Raw genomic sequence first — 21,088 nt, 5'->3', positions numbered from 1 at the left:
GCCTCAGATCAGTGATGTCAGTGCTGATATGGACGTTAAACACAGTTTGAATCATGAACTTTAATAACTGCTGATCGTCTGACAGCTCTGTGCGTTATGACCTGCACATCTAATGACGTTCCCATCATCCTCAGTGGTGTTTGCTGTGTTTAGTGCTAATTAAAGCATGCTAACATGCTAAACCACAGCATGTTAGCATGTTGATGTTAGCAGAGCTGCTGGCTGCAGGTCAACACACAAACCGACAAAATGATCATATTTGTTGACTTTTGATTGAAAAATGATTCAGTTAATCAATCATTTTTGTAAGAGAAGGCTTTTCAGTCACAGAAATGCTTCATGCTGCTGATAAATGGCAGTTTTTCTTGGTTTTTGTCATATTTCTTGTTACTTATTGCAGCAGAGCCAGTAACCCCTGCAATGATCTCCTCTGCTGGGGACAGATTGATGATTGATGAGATCGATGGAGGAAAAACACAGAGACAGAGGTAATCCATCTCTCTGATAACCGCCATCCTCCATCTTCACAGCCAGTCAAACCCCTGAGCGCCGTGAAGGCGCAGGAAGTGGTCCTGCCGACACAGTTAAAGGCCTCTGAAGGAGCAGCTCCTCCAGCCGCTGGCCAGCAAACGTCTGGGCTGAGCTATGAGCCGCTGGGAGGTTTCCGTGGGCTGATGGAGGACAAAACTCTGCCGGCTCAGCACATTAGTCTTGCAGCTGTGGGTGGGTGACACCAGAGGACATGGAGGACAGACGCACTGTGAGGAAGCTTTGAACGAACCGAGGCACTATAAAAGATTAAGGTCACGCTGCGGGGTTTATTTTAGCAGAAGCGCCACATGATGTGCAGCTCTGCTCCGACACAACACTTCAAACTTCACACAAGTTTCACTGCAGCTAAACCTCAAGAGGTTCACAGTAAAACAAGCACTGCTGCTGGAGCAACACTGTGAAAAGTACTCAGTCTGAGGTACTTTTACTGCGCCTGAGTATCTTCTTTTCATGCCACTTTTTACAGAGGATACTGCATTATCTTTAGTTACGTGTGACTTCAGAGAATTTTACACACAAATCATGTAAAGAGCTTATAAGATATGATGTTTTGGAATAAATAAACAATGATATTAACTAGTCGATTAATCAATTAGTCTGGTGGCAGAAAAATTCATTTGCAACTAGTTTTGTTATTGTTTTTCTTTTTTTTCATGTAAAACACGATCATTTTTCTACTTTGGGTTCTTTGAATACTCTCAGTACATTTTCCTGATAATACTTAAGTACTTTTACTCCATGTCCTCAGTCACTGCAGCAGCACAGACTGAAGGTCTGCAGCGCCCTCGTGTGGCTGAAGTGAGTCCTCGGCGTTTTCTCTGAACAGCAGCACAGACGCCATTTATCACCGACAACAACACACACTTTAATTTGAAACAGCTGTGTGAACCTCTGCAGCTCCAGGCACGCGAGGAGCCGCGTGAAGCTGCGTTCAGGTGCTGTCCGGAAACGTGAACTCTGACCTGGAGGTCCTTTACGAAACTGTTCGGGGGTAAATGGATCATCTACCTGCAGCCTGTTCAAAGGAGCAGATTTACTGACGCGTTCATAAGTTTTCTGAAGAAGAAACCCTCAGATAACATGACCTGATGTGAAAACACCTGTTTTACTCCGCAAAATTACCCATTAACTATTTCAATTATTGCTTTATCCGCACAGATTATTTTCACAGTTATGGTGAAAAGCTAAAAGTTAAACAGGGACTCATTTGTGAATTATATTTTCAGCAAACAGTTACATGTGTTTCTTTGTTATTAGAGATTTCCCCTCTAAACTTCTCAGACGGTTTAAGTCAAAGAAGAAAAAATGTTCAGTATGTCTCAAAAAGTCAAACTTTGGACTCATTCAATCAGACTGGCCCGTTTGTGCTTCTCATCTGTTAGCATTAGGCTAATGCTAATATAGATATTTGAACATTTTGAAATAAAGTGGCCCCTCTGAGAGATCCATTATTATATCAGTGTGTGATTCTGAGGGTGCTGCTTACATTTCTGTTTGTTTTTAGACTTTTCTGTAATTTTTTGCCTTTTCTTTTTGCCAGATTTTGCCAGAACAAAACCATCTGAGCAGTTTAAAGGGGAAATCTTTAACAACGTATTGAGATTAATAAGCTGATCATTTGTTTTTTCATAAAAAAAATCTCACAGAAAGAAAAAAGTTCATCTGTCAGAAGAATCTTTGTGCAGCGAAACAGAAGCAGAAAATGGAAATACTCAGCTTCAGTATAAGTACCTCCAAATTGTGTGATTTAAGTGGTTTGTTAACTTCCACCAGGGCATCTTGTTAATGCTGACATGAGAGGCACAAACTCTTTGAAAGCAGACAAACAAATCGTGGGTTTCATTTCAACATCTCAAGTTTGTAAACTTTCTCATCACAGACTCATCCACCGCGTGGAAACGGGAGTTTACGGCGGGCACCTGAAAGCACCACACACACACACACACACACACACACACACACACACACACACACACACACACACACACACACACACACACACACACACTTTCCTGGAAAGCATTGTGAGTTTTTCTGAGGAAGGAAAGAAACGTGAAATTTAATATCTCGGACCATAACCGCGGCGTGGTGTGTAACTTCTCTGCTATTCGGTTGTGAAATCAGTTTCCAGGAAGTAGACGGAGAACAAAATGATCCGCGATGGAACAAAAACACAACAACACCAACATCTGCCAAACAGCAGCAAAAAACAACAACAACAACAACAACAACAACAACAACAACAACAACAACACAGATCCACACTGTGTCTGGAAAAGCACAAAGACTCAGGTTTAAACCTCACACATGATGATGATGAAGACTCGTTTCCACACAGAGGAGGTGATTTCTGTGAAAGGGGGAAGATGTGAGCACCTCCTGGGAGGAGTTTAAGGTTTCTGCCTCCAGCTGCTGCCTCCACCTCAGCTCACAACCAGCGGGCTGCAGACGGAGCAGAGCCGGACCGTGTGATGAGGGACAGCCTGAAACCGGACCGTCCGGTCCTGATGTGACCCGTCCGCGTCCGCTTCGACGATGAGAGCAGAAGAGATGAAGAGCGGAGCCTGAAGCTTTTCCAGAGCGCAAACAGGAGAAAGGAGCAAACCCAGAGGAGCCCTGACTGGATCTGTGCACGAGGAGGACCAACAGGTAAGCCTCCAACAGGTGAAAGCAAGCAGCTTCTGCAGGTAAAGAGCTTCACCAGAGGACAGAAAAGAAACGAAGTCTTCATCAGGTTTCAATGCTGCGTCTGTGCTTGTGGTTTAAATAAAGTTTGGATGAACTAAAACACTGAACAGAAAATGTTCCTGAACCACCTGATTTTAAGGTACAGAGTGAATTATTATGGGAACATATTTTATAAAGTGCTCAAAGAAAGTTCAGAAAACTAGATTACGATAACTTTAATGCTGGGTTCAATGGTCTGAGTCCCATTTTCACCAGTTTTCACAGTCGTTATATTCTGTGGGTATTTCTATTCATGTTCTGTGATCAGCGTTGCGTGATGAAGTTCAGCAGCTCTGGAATTTACCACAATTTAACCACAAACAATTCATTTATCCAAAATTTCTTTCATTTTATTCCTCTGTAAATCAAATATTTTAGACCAAAAAAAAATCCATATTTGGTCATTTTAGATTGGGATTTGTCTTTATCAGTGTCTGATTTAATCTAACAAATTATGAGGATTGTTGCAGCTCCACAAGATGATAAATCGATAATCTTAACGATAACGATGAATCACTGAAATCTTTTTTTTTTTTTTTTAGCAAAAAGTCCTTAAATTTCCTCGTTCCAGCTTCTCTAATCTGATTTGCTGCTTTTCTCTGTCTCAATTGACGGTGACCTGAAGTTTCAAGAACTTTCTAACATTTTACCCTCAATCAGCTGATCAGGACCATTATTACATGTTTTTCTTTGTCTTGTTTGATTGGAGATCAATCATTTGAGAGTCTTGCTGAAATTTTGATTGGACAAACAAACTGAACATCTCAGCGTCGGCTAAAGGAATCTGTAACAGTTTTCACTTTGTTGACTTTTCATACACCAAACAATGAATTTTCCTCTAGAACGTGTTGAATTCAACTGTTAAACCTGCAGCCAGGAGGGGGGTCAGGAGGGGCCCCTGGGCCCCCTGGTAGGTTAATGATGAACCACATGTTTAGTGGCTCCAAGGCTGCACCGTCCACGGCTTTAATTTGAGGATCAATCACCGGATTTTTACTGGTTCTATTGATCTGCTCTCATGTGGTGAAACTGCTGCTGATTATTACTTTAACTGTCGATGAGGCTCTGGATTCGTGACGTCTTTAAACGTCTCGCCTGGTTCCACCAACAGTCTGAAAGATGTTGACATGACGTGGAACAGAAACGCAGCTTCAAATCTGAGAAAAGAAAAGTTTATTGATGAATCATAATCAGCTGTTACGGCACTCCTGCTGCTGTTTTAGCTCTTTATGTGAATCAGATTTATGCCACAGCACAGACTGGAGGCTGTGGTTTTACTGGTGTGACCCGAGTCCTGCAGGTCTTTGATGAAGCTGCTTGCTGTTTGCAGTGCTGATCTCCATCATGTCCCTGTGGATGATCCTTCCTGTCAGCCTGCCGGTCTTCACCATCACTGGAATATGGGTCATGTAAGTGACAGCAAACTTTCTTGAGTTGTTTTTTCTTTTTTTTTTCTCAGAGTTTGCAGAGAAACTGTTGCACAGAGTGCTGCAGCTCCAGGTTCCCGCTCTCTATACGTTAGCCTGTAGCTAATGGCCCCCTGCAGCCATCATGATGACCTCCACCGGCTGAATGTTTTCCCTTTTCTGGAAGGAGAATGTTTATTCTGCGATTGTTGTCGGAGAAGTTCATCCTTGAGATTCCTCTCGGCTGGACTGCGTGTCCCTGATTCTGCCTCCTCTTTTACTCCCAGCAGTCACATCTGTAGCCCAGCAGCGACCAGTAACAGCTGCTTTTATGGTGGATAAGAGGAAGCAGAGCTGTTGATGTTCAGCATCCGGCACAGTGCGAGGCGACAGGTGGCGGAGTGAACTCACGAACACACAGTGTGTGTGGATTCAGAGCAGACAACAGAAAGATTCAGGGCAGATTTTAAAGCCACTCTTGTGTCTGTAAGCGAAATATGCAGCTGCAGCAGGCAGAGATTAGCTTAGCTTAGCACAAAGACTGGAAACGGGGGGAAACAGCTAGCCTGGCTCTGTCTAAATGTACTAAAATCTGCCTCAAAAGCTCACTAATTAACACATCATCTTGATTATGAAATTCTATGCTCAGTTAAAGCTAAGCTAGGCCAAGCACCCACTGGCTTCAGCTTCACACAAACATCAATTTCTTACGTAACTTTTGGCAAAAAGGCGAATGAGCGTTGAATTATTTTAATTTAGGATCGCGTCTGGAGTTGTTGAGTTGTAAAATAACTTTTTTAACTTATTAAAAATCACTCAGGTGTCTGTGAGGAATCAGAGCTCTTTGTTGTCAGACTGGTGATGTATAACTGGCAGTGGGTTAGTTTATGCTAAACTACGCTAACCGGCTGCAGCTTCATATTCGCTGTGCAGACGTAAGACTGCAAGAAAGCAAATAAGCCTAATTCCCAAAATGTCGAACTCTGGACTGAAAGATGAGACATTTTGGCCTCTGCTGCATCAGATTTTAACCATTAAAACTAATCTGCCTCGTGCACGTTCCCCCACTAAATTCCTGCAGTAACCCTTTGAAGAAGAATGAAGAATGATGTTTAGCTGCAGCCTTTGCTGTGGGACCTTCCTCCTACTCATCCTCATGTTTGTTCTGTGAAGCTGAACTGTGGGTTCAGGTAGAAAGGTCAGGAGAACAATGATTTAATCAAAAAAACAAATGTACCTCTGTGGAAGCTGATATGAGGACTCAGGTGGACTTAAGGAGCCCGCTGGCGCCTCATTATTATACTTTTAGTTTTTGTTTCAGGCAATTAATTCTCAGGGAACTTCACAGAAGGTTTGCTTTGCAGTGATTATTTTTAATGAGACTGAGACGATTTTCACTGAGCTGCATCCCTGAGATACAAAACTCTTCCTCCACGTTGACTTCTGGACTGTGTGACTGTGTCTTTGTCTCTTCTTCTTCTTCCTTTCTCTCCTTGGTGTGAGACGATTGACACAGCCTCCTCTTGTAAGAAACCTTTCACACCTTTGCAGGAATGTTTCACGCCGGCCCTCCAAAGCTCTGCTGTCAGAGGCGAGTCTGTAATCCCCCTCGTTCTTCTTCCTGAGCTGTTGTTCCTCCGACACGTCGACACCTGTCTGCCTCTGAAGGCCTCGTTTGACCCAGAAACATGTGGCTTGCTCTGCAGATGCAAACATACGAGTCCATGTTTAACATGTTAACCAAAGCCGAGTAAATGATTGAACCCAAACACCACAGAAGCTGAAACGCTGTCTGCTGCTGTTCATCACAGATCAATTCTGACCCGAGCGCCCCCGTGTTATCAGAGATCAATGGAGGCTCTCCAATGATCACGTCTAATTTTCAGGTTTCGTCCAGCAGAATTTGATCAGCAGCTCTTATCTGTGGCACGGCGGCTGTTTTGTGTGTTTTGTTTGCTGTAGAGTTTCTCTTGATGCATTCAAGTGTCAGATAAGATGCTGCTGACATGCAGCTTCAGCTGAAAGACGAATCAAAGACAGTCTGCAAACATGCTAGCAGCTGGTGGCTCAGCTAACATCAGCATGCTAACATGCTAACAGTGAACACGCTGTTGTTTACCAACATGTTAGCATGCTAATATTTGCTGTTTAGCACTGAGGTGAAAGGGGATGTCATATTTTGTAATTTTACACGAATTTAGTCAAAAACCAAAAGTTGGACAAACTGAAATTAGATGTAAAGTCACGTTTTTCAGTTCTGCAGACCAGCAGAGCGGCTGTGTGTTTGTGGACGTGGTTTCTGTGGCTCCTCTGACGTCAGAGTGCAGGTTAAAATACAGCCAGCAGCTTCTGCGTACATGTATGACGAAGACGAGCTCACTGTGGGAACTCCTGCCTGGACTGCCCTTAAACATCCCATGTGTGACGATGCGTTCAAGAGCTCCCTTTCTGTTTGTTTTCTGTCAAACAGCAACAAACAGGAGACAGCCGTGTTTTGACAGTGTAGCTGCTGCATGAAAGATTTTTTTGCAAACCAATCAGAGTCCTGATAATCGAAGCAATGTCTTATTATTTCATGTCTTTCTGTTCATGCTCACCAACGATTCTTCTCTCCTTTAACTTCACAGATATGCGATGGCCCTGTACAACCAGCATGTCTGCCCTGTGCATAACTGGTACAGCACACACACACACACACACGCACACACACACACACACACACACACACACACACACACGCACACACACACACACACACACACACACACACACACACACACACACACACAGACGGCAGACGGCCTGAAAACGCTGTAAAACTCTCGTTATGTGTTTTAATACAGCAGACTCATTATTTAGATGTTCTCATTTACAAATTTATGAGTTTCTGTTTTTCTGTCACATCAAGCATTAAACAGCGATTTACGTCATTGTTTTCCAAAAGCTTGTTAAAGTAAAGCGGGAAGCCAGAGTTTTGTATAGATTTAAGGTGGAGAAAATCTCAGTTTCTGGTTCGGAAAGACACCAGCGGAGGGCCAAACATGCTTCCTCTAAAGTAGCTTGGAGGTGCTCTCTGCTCCTGTTAATGTGCCACAAAACTCCAAAAACTCACTCACTTATTAAGAGTAATTACTCGCAGATGCTCGCTGTGAAAACTGTGAAAGTAAACACGGCAGTTTCTGAGCTCGAGTGTTTACGTAGCATCGATTCAGAATGAGCTGATTCACAGCCGGCTTATTTTGCATGAGGAATCTTTTCTCAGCCTGCGTCCCACTTCCTGTCCGTCTTAATTCAAACATTGTGAGGGTGGAGACGCAGGAGGAATGGAGCGATGGAGACGAGTGGACATTAAGAAAATAAAGCGCTGCAAATGTTGACACAGTGTGTAAAGGAAGAGATTTAGGGTTACAGTAAACTGAGGCTTCGGCGAAGGAAAGAATGCAAACAGAGTCAGATGGAAGGAGAAGAAAGTGGCTTCAGGGCTGCAGCTGGATTTATCTCTGACATCACGTGATCTCTGTGGAATGTGGAACCTAAACATGGATTAAAATCACCTGCTCTACCTTCCCAGCTGGTACAGCAAACACACAAATACACCAACGCACATTAATATTATAGAGGTGTTTATGAAACTATCAGGAGACGTCTGCAAACACCTGCAGGGAGTCTTCACCTGACAGTAACTGAACAGCTGTGGTGTCACTTCATGCCCACGTTAGTGAGGAAGCTGCTGAATCTCTCAGGTTTGACATCAGGACCGTGAACGCGTCTTCCTCTGTGCAGCTTGTTGCAGTTCATGCTGGATTAAAAACCGAAACGTCTCACAGTTTTGAAATCACACGCAGTGAAGCATTTAACTGTTATTTAAAAAAACATTTCACCAAAAGCGTTTTGGGTTAATTTTCTACGGTTGTTTGCGTGGAGCATGATGATGATGCAACGAGTGTGCGAGCTGCAGCTCAGCCATTAACAGAGAGTTCACACATTTGCTCACTTTAGATTTATTATGCAGCCTTGATGAAGCTCTTCGGGGCCAAAAGTCAAAATTTGGCCTGAAAAGTGGATTTGTTGTCTTGAACTTTAAACTGCTCTGAGATGAGTTTCAGTGATTCCGCCTGGGCCCAAAATGAGTTTTTGAGGTTGAAATTCTTCAGACCTTCACTGAAATGTTTTTATCCTTCGGTATCTGCGCGCTGAAGTGAGTGAATGCAGCTTGGTGTGTGTGTTCACAGGCTTTATAATGCGTCGTGTGAGGAGCAGCTTCCGCTGCAGAGGGGTCCCGTTCTGTGCTGCACTCTGGACAACATACCGCTCATCAGGTCAGTGAGCTCACCTCTGCAGGTGCAGTCAGACTGCTGCTGTGTGTTTACCTGCGACTCTCCTGTTAACCATCACAGCCGTCCGCTCCCTGCATGTCATCTTATGGACTAAACAAAGGCACACTGCTGACATTGAGTCCCTGCTGTTTCTTGAACTCGTGGCGGTAAATCAGAGACGAACCTGACTGAGAATCCTCTCTCTGCTCTCACAATAATAATAATCTCCTTTGAGCACACAGAGCACACACTGTTGGCATGTTGTGACCGCGGATATCGAGTGAATTAACAGCTTGCCTTGCTGTGGTCTGTGGTTTCCTCCACTCATTTTAGGACGCTCTGAAAGGTCTGCTTTTGTTTGGTGTTACAGTAAATAGTCTGTTTAGTTCTGCTCCTTCCACGCTTTGACGGCACAAGTCTGAACTGCGCCTCAGCGGGAAGAGTGCAGCTGTAATAAACGTATCGTCTCAACCATCATCTCTTATACAAAAACAAATCACAATAATAATGATAATAATAAAGCAGGAAACACTGTGAAAGACCCTGTTGTAGCATCTTCTCACATCAGATCTATAAAAACTATTTTCCCTTCATGCTGCGGTAAAAAAGCCTTCGTACATCCAACAATCTTTGCTTGTATTTTTTCTTTTCATTCATGCAGCCTGCATCAATGCATACATGAATCTTGGCTAAAATGCTTTGCATACAGTGCAGCAAAGATGGCGAAGATCATTAAGGGCGAAGCTGCAAAATGAGCTTTAAAATGCATCAGTGACAGCCTGAGAGAGAACAGAAACACTCTTCTTCTTTGCTATAATCACTGCTGGTCTCTCGTGCATCAGGGGCCAAATATCAGCGAGCGTGCTCTCTGTTATTGTTGAACATTAACATGACAGCCTGAATGACAAACAGGCCTCACTTTGATGGACAGATGAAGCCAGCGATGCTACAGATTCCCTGTCTGAAAAGGCCTTTGTGTAATTTAATGCACTTGATCTTCAGCCAGTTGAAGACAAACATGTCAGACAGTCAGGAAACAGTGAAGTTTGTTGGGTGGTAGTAAATCAGGTGATTTAAAGTCTTTGGAGAAGTTGCTCTGGTAGTTGAGGAGCAGCTGTAGAGCAGATTGTTGTCAGATGAGTCCACACTTGCCCGACTGAGGCTCGCGTTCGAAGGGGGAGGTCGGCGGCTTCACCTCCACAGGAAGGAGAGCTTTTGTTGTCTGTAGCTGATCCTCCGCCGCTCTTTGAAAAGCTGCCACTCTGAAATGTTAATACGAAATGCTTCTTCACCCCAAACAATGACAGCCAGAGCGATGAGTGGGGGGTTAATGTTGCAGCTGAAGACGCCATCAGCTCAAATGCAGGAACTTTTTAGGTCCATAATGATAAATATGTGATGGTCAGTCTGTCCTCGACCGTTATTTTCCAGCTATATCGATCACAGTCGTTCCTCTGCTGAACCGAAACGCTGGCGTGCTTTCAATGCCACAGAGTAAGAACACATTTTTTCATGACTAATCTGAAGGAATTCCTGCCTGAGAGTAAAAGAGGACCAGGAGGGGGGGCGGGGGGGTCAGGCAATGGATTTGAACTCTGCAGGAACTCTGCAGGCCAGCCACACTAACGACCCTCCTCTCCTCTCTGCTTTCATTGCAGTAAATGTGGAACTCTCCCACCTGAAAGCTGCTTTTTCAGCCTCATATGCAGCACCGGCTCCTTCATGGGTGAGTATCAGTACGGCAGTGTTCAGTCAGTAATGTGTGTGCAGAGAGCGGAGCCGTTTCTTCACCTTCGCACACATCTATCAACATGCAGCTCTCTACTGAACGAGGCTTTCAGGCTTGTTTTCTCAGCTGTCGTGGCTCCGGCCGAGTCGCTGTTCCCCAGAGTGCGCTGCCAGGTCCCGCCTCACCCCCCCGCCTCTGAAGGGAAAATCAGCCCCACGCCATGAATGGTGCATTTTTATACCCCACGAGCGTTCACCTCTGACCATGAGGGCAACTACTCTACTACTAAAAAAGCCATTTCAAAACATTTATTTTGGGCGTTTGACTCCGGGTTCATTACCCAGCATGCAGCGAGCTCTATATTGATTTTTCTTCTTTATTTGCTCGATGAAACTTTGTCAGGAACCTGAGAATTCACGCTGCTGGAGTTTACGGTGGCAAGCTTTGGTTTTCCTGGATTTTTTAAGACGAAGGCTGATGTTGTTCTGAACATTGTGCAGAGCTGCTGGCGAGTGGCGCCCACTCCCCTGATTTTGCAGCCAAAAGTTCAGCTAAGGGTGAAGGTACGCTCAAACAGAACTAGCTCTTAAGACGTGTGGTCAAACCACGCTGAAAATCAGAAGTTTACAGACCAGCCACACTCACAGAGAGGGAGGACGGTAGAAGTATGAGGATCATGGGGAGCATTTTCTAAAGGTTTCTCCTGGAGGACGTTCATGATGATGGACGTCCAATGAAAAGTGACAGAAACATTTGCATCAAGAGTTAAAAGAGAGAAAAGTTTAAACCCTGGCTTTGATATTCGACCATATGACAAAGACTTCATGCAGGCAGCTTAAATCAACTCCAAATGCACGACTGTACCTCCTCACCGAGCGTCCAATGGGATCCAGGCATTGATGGTCTGCAGACGTTACAACAGCTTCAGTTTTACTGTGGAGAGAAGTAGTGGAAAATTCATATATGCAGTTATGACTGATGTTACTGGACTTCCTGACGCACCTGGGACCTCAGTTAAAAACCTCAAGCTTTGCAGGAAATATAATAGGCGGCAGGAAAACCAGGTTAGAAAATGAATGTTGTGGTTATTTGCATGCTGATGTCGTCTGTATTCAAATGTAAGAAACACAGTGAGTCACAACTGTGTCATCAAACTTCAGCCTACATCAAAATCTGTGACTTTATAAGACCAAATCTGAGGCTTTGCATTAAGCAGAAAAGGTTGACGCTGAAGCGATCACTGGATAACTCTGCTGTGGAGTCTGTGTTTGTAATTTCTCCCTCAGATCTCTTTGTTTGGTGCAGCAGGAACTGGGCTGGGTGGATGAATGTAGAGTGAAGTGCAGCTGTAGTCTTATCTCAGCACGACACACTGCTGTGTGTAAACCTCCATCAGCACAACACAAGGGCAGCTGAGCACTGCACAGCACTGCGTACACTGAGGAAACCTGTGAGTGTTTGTGAGGTCAGTCTGATGCTGGAGGATCCCACGAGTTCAAATGTGTTTCACTCTGCAGAAAATGGTTCAACCTGCAGGCGAGACTGAAGTTCAAAATCTGTGTCATTTATGTGACCTCTCACCAGGAACACCTGGTCGTTAAAGTTTCTCTGAGAGCATTTTGGGGACGTTTAAAAAGCTCTTTAACCTGAAGTGGCTCGTTTGTTTTCTGTGTCTGACACAACTGAGTGTGCTCATGACTTCACATTACCAAGGCAGAAAGATTGAGGGTTAAAATTAGTGTGTGAAATAAGCAGGAATGTTGCATCAGTTTGAGCAGTTGACAACTCATATGTTTCTGTTTGACGGTACTTTGGCAGACTTGTGTTTTTTGGCCCACAATCCAGCAGTCTATCAAAATGTTCACATGTTTCAATGGCGTACAGCAGCATAAACAAGAGCTGTGTGCGGTGGACAGAGTCCTCAATCCTGGAGATCTGCTGGTAACCCACAAAGGTCAAGGGTCAGGCCAGACAGTGAAGGAGTAAGTCACATTTGGTTAAAATGAAAGTAGGGCTCTAACTAACAAGTTTTTTCATTAGCATCATTCATAAAAAATCAGAAAATAGTTTAAAAAAAAAAGAAAGAAAGAAAAAGTTTGATAATTTTGTCCATCCAGCTGTTTTAATACAAAATATATCCAGTTTACTATCATAACTGATAGAGAAAAGCAGCAAATCGTCACATTTCAGAGGCTCAGAACCAGGGAGTGTTTAGCATTTTTAGCCAGGCTAGCAACATGAATGTAAATTAAATGCTAATGTTGGTCGACCACTTCGGTCCAAACTGACATTTCTCAACAAATGTTGGATGGATTGGACCTGACATTTCATTTTAGTGCATCAACAGGTCAAAATTTAGCTTTAGACAGTAATTTTTTTGTTGAAATATCTGTTAAACTCTCAACAGTCTCGTCAGCCCCAGCTGTTCTTTGTGTTTGTTCCATGGTAGCATTAGCATTTAGCTCAAAGCACCACTGTGCCTCTCAAACCTGCTGGAATGTAGACTCTTAAAAAATGTCTGAAACCATAAATTAAAGATCAAAACATTTTCTTTCGGTCGACTGATCCATGAATCAGTGGAAAACATGCAAAGTTTAAGCGACCGTGCTGCCGTGTGCGAGCTCACACTCTGGAAGTTTCCCCAACATCAAAAGCTTTTCCCTTTTTTATTGTGCTCTCATAAACAATAGTCGGTTTATGTCTGTGAGGCGGTTTGTTTAACTCCAAGGTGTGGTGAGCGCGAGTGGAGACGAGAAGATCAGAAAGCCGATCCCTCGCTGTGCTGCAGCCAGTGAAACCCTCAGATAACCCAGAGGCCGACACGGGGAGTCTTATCTCTGCACACACTCGACCATCAAAAACTGACCACTGAGCTCACTGCTGGACGGACAATATGAAGCCCAGAACAGGCGCTGCCTGCGGTTCATAACGTGATGAGCGCCAGATGTGATGAGCGGTGTGAAGCTGCTTTGATGAAGCACTTAATAAACACACAGGAGGAACCTGCTCACTCAGATCTGCAGCAGCGTCGCTTTATGTTTCAGCTGAGATCTCGCTGTTCTGTCGATGCTGCTGCAGCATCTTCACTTTGACAGGAGAGTAAAGGTCAATCCAGTAAACCTCCAGCACACAGATACATTCCCACACCTACACCTGCGGCGTTGGTTCGGTGTCTGAGCCATCGTGGTTTCCGTCTGCGTGACCAAACATGTCGTCCTCTCTGTTCTCCAGTGATGCTGATTGGTCTGCTGCGTTACGCTCACGTCATAGAGAAGCACCAGAACTGCATCCTCAACACGGCCGGCCTCTCCACCGCATGGATCTGTGCCGCCGGCCTCATCATGGTGGGAAACTTCCAGGTAATCACGCTCTGATCAGAGCCTCTTTTATAATGGTGGTCTATGGGAAAATGCTTGCGGGGCCATAGGTGCAGTACCACAAGTGGCCACTGGGGCAAAATGGCAGCAAGGCTGAGCTGCGGCGTCACATAAGATTTAATACAACCTGCAAACACATGCAAAGCCAACGGCTGCAGCCTCGAATGCGAATTAGGGAATGTTAGCATGCTAATATGCTAAACTATGATGAACATGGTTAACATTATACCTGTTATACACCAGTACATTAGCATGCTGATGTTAGCATTTAGCTGCCACACAAAGCTGCTAGCATGGCTGCTCTGTCTGTGTTCAATTTTCAAGCTTTTTATTATTTCAGTTTATTTATTTTAACTTTTAAAGTTGAAGCACACAATGCAAAAGCTCAGAAAATAAATGAAGGCTTGATTTCTTAAAAACAATTCAATGAATGAATAACCTCCCTGCAGTGCTGCGCTTTCTAAGCATAACTTACATCATTTCTTACATCATTTCTGAACAGTATTCATTCGCAGGCCTCACAGATTTCTATCTCACTGTTGACGATTTTCGCCGCCTCCGGCTATTGTGGATCACAGTTACTTTGAAAGAGAGGTGGATGTTTGAAGTAACCCAGGTGTAGTCAAACTACAGTCAGCGGGGGCTTTTGGTAAATAGAAATTTTAAAATCTACTAAAGCACCTTCTTCTTTTCTGCCTTTTCTAATTATTTCGAGGGTCTAATATTGCTTTATTGTCCATTCTATGTTTTTTTCTTACTCAGACTTCATGCAGTGTTCAGGCCTCGCTGCTTAGATAAGACTTTGCATGGTTTGTGGGTCAGTGTCATGGCAACTGAAAGCAGAGGGTCTCAGTGGCCTCTGTGTCGCAGTAACAGAGTGGAGGTAACATTAGAGAGGGGCCACCGGCAGCTCAGACCATCCTGCTTCTCTTTAACCCACATCTGAGCGCCGAGCAGAGCTCTGCAGCCGGACATCGTCTGCGCTGATGTCAGTCCTCCTGACTGTCACACCTGCTGCTACGTGAACTCTCTCTGCACCAAAACAGTGATTTACTGACATGTCATCACTCCTTCATTTGAAAGAAGGAGAAGCAATTTGTTTGTGGCTGCAGATACAAATACAGTTCAAGCTTTTCTCACAGATCACTGCCTGTCTTTGTTTGAAGTGCAGCAGGAGTCTGTCTTTGTCTTTTGGATGATTTCTACTGGAAAAAACACCGAGGATAAACTCATAAAGGCATAAACATGTGTTTTGGAGAAGTCTGACTAATATTCAGGCTCACAGAACAGAAGATGCAGATATGTGATACCACTGAGACCAAGAAACACCAGGGCCAGAATGACCTCTATACCAGCATTCATACAGACACATTCATTATTACAAGTGGTAATAATGTACGAACAGCTTTATGAGTCCAGTGCATCATTAACAGGCTCCTGAACACACTCATTACCAGAGTGAGGAATTTTTCTCTTCATTATTCACTCACATGCATGTTAAAACGGCTTTTAACGGCAAATTAAGTGTTTATTGTGTAAGTTCTTCGCTCATAAGAGTAACGGACTGGGCTGACCTCACCGTCGGGCCGGCTGAATGTGATCTCTGGCGCCTCTGCTGGTCGACCGGCGCTCGGCTGTGTGGCGGCTGCTCGGCCTCTCTGATGTGCTGCTCCCCCGCAGACAGCCTCTCAGCACTTTGTAGACCGTCCAAGCAAATCAAATCTCTTTTGATGTTGTGTTTGTTCTGTCTGGAGACTGTCTCGCAGCCTCTCCGTGGTCGCATGATCTTGAAAACAAGACGTTTTGGCTGCGTGTTGCGTTGCGTGTCTGTGTTCCCGCCCTCAGCACACTGTGGAGGTTCTCTGTGAGGAGCTCAGTGTGAGGGATGCAAACAGGCTGATTTACAGTAGAGAAGAAGAGCTACGGCGTGTGTACTACGTGCATGTATTGGTTTTCCCTGGAAGCGCAGGAACAAGCTGTAGGCACAAGCACACACCTGCACAGGTACACGCCTGCACAGGCATATTTACAGTAACGGCCTCGGGGGCTGCCTGTGTTAAACAGTGTTAACTGTGGCTTTTTGCCAGGAATGTGATTCAGCCTTTGAATTTTACCCTGACATTTATGTGTTTAGGCATGTGGAGCAGCAGAAGGTACATTTACTCAAGTACTGTAATGAATGTTGAGGTACTTTACTCGAGTATTTCTGTTTATATTCAATTATACTTTTCAGAAGGAAATACTGCAGTTTTAGTCCAGTGCATTTAATCGACAGCTGTAACTGCTTATTCTACTGCAGGTTGAGATTTTACATTTGAAACATATGATGTGCATATATTTACTTAAACCTGAAATAACTGATTTTTTGGCCACTTGGGGGCAGCAGAAACATTAGTTTGGAGTTTGTGTCGACGTGATGAATGTGAGTTAGCTCTGGTTTTGGTCTCCTCCAGCTCCTGAGTGAAGCCTCTGGCTCTTCAGCTGCTTAATGCTCAGCTTTGTTCACCAGCTACTCTCTAACGGTGTCTGTCTGCTGCTCGTGTTCAGGTCTGTCTGCGTGTAATGAAACATCCATCAGCCATGTTTTGAGATGCGTGTTCTTACACTGTGTGTGTTGTCGGAGGTCAGTGTGCAGCTGCAGGACCTCTGCAGTGTGAAGCTCAGAGTCTGCTTCTCCGTCTGTGCACGTCGGGCCCCTCTAACTGCGTTATGGGGTGCACTTGGCACAGTTCACCCTCGGGGTCCGTCATCCAAACCACCAACCAGCGGTTAAGGGTGGTCCTCTTCTTCTTTCTGATTGGCTGCAGGGCCCTCCTCCCTGCCCATGCTCAGTCTTACATAATGAAGCTCAGTGTTTGCCTCGCAGTAAACATGGCAGGAGTCCTTGAGGGGTGACGTCCTGCGTGAATGCTCTCCAGCGATAAATAGCCACGCTCACACGAGGGCGGCTGTTTACGTCTCAGAGATGAAGTGTTGATGTTGAATTTCAGGAAATCACGAATGAGATGGCCAGAGAGAGGCTGCAGACATGAGACGAACCACCCAGCGTTACACGTCCAGGATGTTTTGGCCTCATTCAGAGCCACATTTTAAACTGCTGTCACCATCAGGGAACATTCACACTTGTATCACCACCCTAATTCACACATGCTGTGTCTGATCATCAGTGTGTCGGTCATCCACTTTGTTTTGCTTGCTGTGAAGCCACTCGCAGGCTTCATCGACTGAACCAACAGTCTCAGGTACAGAAAGGATGGAAAGAAGTCATGACAGAGCGGCTCCATGCCTGAGTTTGCCAAAGCCCTCAAATCACTAAATCAGAGCTCAGATGGCTGCATGTTTCCATCCACTGTAAACATTTTAGATGTGTTGTGCATCAGTTTACACATATTTACGTGCAAACAAATGCAGTATTTTTGGAAAGTTCTGCAGAAGAATTTAAAATGAAGTCAAACTGTCTGATCAAAGCTTCACTGCACAGCATGTTTTCTTACATGTGCTGAAATTGATCAAACATTAAGTATTAGATGAGCCACTAATGGACATTGCTCCTTTTTAATGAAGATACGCAACAGTTATTCGAAGTATGATATTAAGTGTGCTATTAAGTGTGATTTTAAAGGTTATGATTAACAATGCCGCAGTTTATACAGCATATCTAGACTAGTTTTAATTTGTAAAGCAGGATATGACGAATTTCAGCATTTCTAAATTGATGTACAAACGTCAAATGCCAGAAAAGCATTTGTCATCCACACGCTGAACCAGCCGACACACATGAATCCAGCAGAATCTGTGCTTACCTGCTCTTTCAGTCTCCTCTCTGTAATTACACAGCTCAAACAGCTGTGATGTGTCCCACAATGCACCTCTGTCACCCACGTTCAGGATCATCATCATACCAGCTGCTGCGTGTGCGTAGAACACAGGATCTATTGAGAAAAGGTAAATGGAGGGAAGATGCACTTCCCTGAAGCTGGGTGAGCTCATCACAGGACCTGGTTGTTTATCAGCTCTTGAGTACAAACTGACACTGTCGCCTCTTCAGTGTCAGAGCTGATAATGGACGTGATCTCGTTGCCTTTGTAATTTGGCGTCATTACAGCTTTTCTTCACTTCCTCTCGCACCTCTTGTCTGCCTGCTGCAGATCGTCCCGTGCTGTGACCTTATCCTTCAGGTGATATTGTAACAGTGATCATCCAGAGAGCCGGTGTGGGGTCACACAGACCCCTGTCTGTGTTTCTGTGTCATTCAGCAGCTTTCTTTCCCTCACATGATCTCAAAAGAGGGATAAGAACATGGCAAAATAATCACATTAGCATCAGCTCATCTGTAGCAGATCAATATTCAGCTTTGAGCTAAACGCTAACATCTGCATGCTAACAGGCTCACAATGACAAGGAGCTGCTGTTTAGCAGATATAATATTTACCACATTCACCATCTTACTTCAGCATGTTAGCAAGCCAACATGTGCCAATTAGCAGTTTTTCAGGTATTTGATCAGGAACCAAAGTTTGACCTGAGGATGGCGCAGCAGTTCAGCCTCTGGGGACCATGAACGCCTGCTCAAAATCCAGCAGTCGACACTGACACTATGACTAAAAACAAAAAATAAGAAAGATGTGAAGGATAAAAGGAAAGAGATTGAAACTGTACACTGAAACTGCCACAAACTGTATGTGAAAATGTACATTTCTGCTTCCTTTCCAGCATAAATACTTGTTAACCAGTCAAACTGTGCTTTTTCCCTGAGGTTTAAGAGTACCCAGAGATCTGAGCCGTTTCCTGTCTCTATCTGTTTGGATGGCTTCAGGTGGATTTTGCCAAAGTCCTGCACTACGTTGGAGCTGGCGTGGCGTTCCCCTCCAGCATGCTGTTCGTGTGTCTCCAGTCGGCTCTGACCTACAAGCTGGCCAAGACCCAGGAGGAGTACCGAATCGGTCACCTGCGTGTGGGGATGGCCCTGCTGGCGCTGATCGCCCTGGTGCTCAGTATCCTGCCCACCTGAACTCAATTCTCTGTTACTGTAGCATCGTCTTTTTAGCACCAATATGTGCACCAGTGTCTCTGCTGGTTGTCCACACTCAGACTTCCAGCATGTTCAGAGGTTTTGTGTAAACTGTCTCACATGTCCACCTGCTGGAGAAGAGGCAGTCTTACATCTGTTAGTGTGAGTCGACCGAAACCGAACGTCCACCGTCTGGACGTCGTTCATAGGTGTTGAAATGTGCCTGAAGTGCTCGCTGTCATCAAGTCTGCGAAAGCACGAGGGGATAAAACTCGACTGCGGTGCCGAGATCTGAGAACTTAAACAGTAACTAGTGTACAATCAACAGGTGGAGGAAGTATTCATACAAGTACTAACACCAGGAGTCCAATAAAACAAGCCAAACATTTGAGAAGCTGAACCATCAGATGCTTTTACAGCAGAAATTAGTTGATTGATGATTTTCTGTAAATCAGCTAATCGATTAAAATGGTTTCAGCTGTACTTGTATTCACTATCAGGTAGTTTAATTTATAACAAAACATCATATTTTATAAACTTTTCATACGTTTTCTATGCAAAAAAATCTTCCTTCGTTAGGCACCTAAAGCTGTTACATAAATGGAGTAAATGTAGAAAGTACAAGTACCTCAAATTTGTACCAAACTACCGTATTTGGGCAAATGTACTTACTTGATTCCACCAGTGAAAGTTCTCTCACCACATCAACATGAGGGATAAATAAACGGACGTCTTCAGATAACACGCCCATAAAGACGCCTGGGCTCCCGCTTTGTGTTCTGTGGTGCGTTCACTGACCTCCTCTCACTCCTGCTGTGCAGCCATTGTTCTCCTTAACCTCTGATCACCAGGTGGAGTTTTCTTCTGCCAGGAGAGCTTCGCCCTGCAGCACGCCTCCGCCATCTTTGAGTGGATCTACTGCATGCTCATCATGCTCTTCTATGGGACTTTTGCCTTCGAGTTCGGGGGCATGTCGGGGGACACCCTGATGGTCCTGTCCAGAGGAGGGGCGGTGCAGAGCTTCCCCACCTCTGAACACAAGGCAGAGGTGGGCGGCAGCTCCAACCACCACCAGACAGAGGGCTTTTCGATACTGTAGACGAGCTGCGGCGAGCCTCGGCATCCCTGGGGGTCAAAGGGCACCACGCGGGCCCGCCTGGAAGACACTAAAGAGCCTGGAAGCTGCATCCTGCATATCCTCACGCTCACTGACGCTGCTGCACTCAGCTGCGACCAAAGACTGACCACAGACTGTGATCCTGCTTTGCTAAACGCAGGCTACACTGCAAAACATTGCACAACAATGTAAGCGCCTGCTCCGAACACAAAGGCCAGCAAAGAGTCACACGTGTGCGCACATGCAGACCTCGCCGTTCACTTAAACCCTCTTAACGATCAATCGCGCTCTGGGTTCTTGTCATCAGATGGTGGAAAGGCCTCAGATGTCGCTCGTCGCTGAGCGGTTTGTGTTAGTGTTTAGACGCTCAGACACCCAGCTCTCTATTGTCTGTACTCAGGAAGTGTTCTTATATAATCTGCTTTGGTGGACGGTGAGGTTTTCCTAAAAGTTTTGACAATAGATGGAAAGTTACTGCGTGCCAAAAACAATCTGTTTCTGTTAACGTGGTGAAGATGTCCGTCCCTGTGTTGGACAGTCTTTAAAATACGTCCATCTTATATTTCCAGTTATAATATCCACGCGTCTCAGATGAGCTCTGTTGTATATTTTGTTGTATCTCACTTCAGCTCTTTGCCAAAAAAAAGTCATTGCTCTTAGCGACGATGACAGTTTTAATGGGACCAAGCGGTTTAGTGAGGAGGGAGGCCGTCAAGCTGTTTTTCTTCATACTTTTCCAAGAAAGTTTAATAAATTATGCACAGAACAAAAGAATAAAACAAACGGGGAAAAAAGATGAATTCCTTATTTTGTGGTTTTCATTCGATTCTGCAGCCTTGAAGAAGAATTCAGT

General features: G+C 44.7%; 1 protein-coding gene across 3 annotated transcripts; it reads left to right on the top strand.

The window, feature by feature from the left end:
• The first annotated feature begins 2,977 nt into the window (after positions 1–2,977).
• On the top strand, positions 2,978–21,035 carry LOC139349948 (transmembrane protein 150A-like). 3 transcript variants are annotated; one of them, XM_070991020.1, is made up of 8 exons: positions 2,978–3,201; positions 4,610–4,688; positions 7,313–7,360; positions 8,918–9,004; positions 10,660–10,727; positions 13,962–14,089; positions 18,924–19,101; positions 19,970–21,035. In XM_070991020.1, the coding sequence occupies exons 2-8, from the start codon at positions 4,624–4,626 to the stop codon at positions 20,215–20,217; spliced, it is 822 nt and encodes a 273-aa protein (XP_070847121.1). In that variant the 5' UTR covers positions 2,978–3,201; positions 4,610–4,623; the 3' UTR covers positions 20,218–21,035. The 3 variants fall into 3 exon arrangements, with proteins under 3 accessions (XP_070847121.1, XP_070847122.1, XP_070847123.1); XM_070991021.1 differs by having other exon boundaries at positions 3,106–3,239; XM_070991022.1 differs by lacking the exon at positions 7,313–7,360 and having other exon boundaries at positions 3,106–3,239.
• The last annotated feature ends 53 nt before the right edge of the window (positions 21,036–21,088 follow it).

The sequence above is a fragment of the Chaetodon trifascialis genome, chromosome 21 (genome assembly GCF_039877785.1).
Source record: "Chaetodon trifascialis isolate fChaTrf1 chromosome 21, fChaTrf1.hap1, whole genome shotgun sequence".
NCBI classification, from domain to species: domain Eukaryota; kingdom Metazoa; phylum Chordata; class Actinopteri; order Chaetodontiformes; family Chaetodontidae; genus Chaetodon; species Chaetodon trifascialis.
This window is presented reverse-complemented; position numbering and strand designations above follow the sequence as displayed.

Coding starts and splice junctions, on each gene's coding strand:
- LOC139349948 (XM_070991020.1), top strand. CDS start 4,624: ATGTCCCTGTGGATGATCCTTCCTGTCAGCCTGCCGGTCTTCACCATC. Junction 9,005..10,659: donor GACAACATACCGCTCATCAG/GTCAGTGAGCTC, acceptor CTTTCATTGCAG/TAAATGTGGAACTCTCCCAC. Junction 14,090..18,923: donor TCATGGTGGGAAACTTCCAG/GTAATCACGCTC, acceptor GGATGGCTTCAG/GTGGATTTTGCCAAAGTCCT.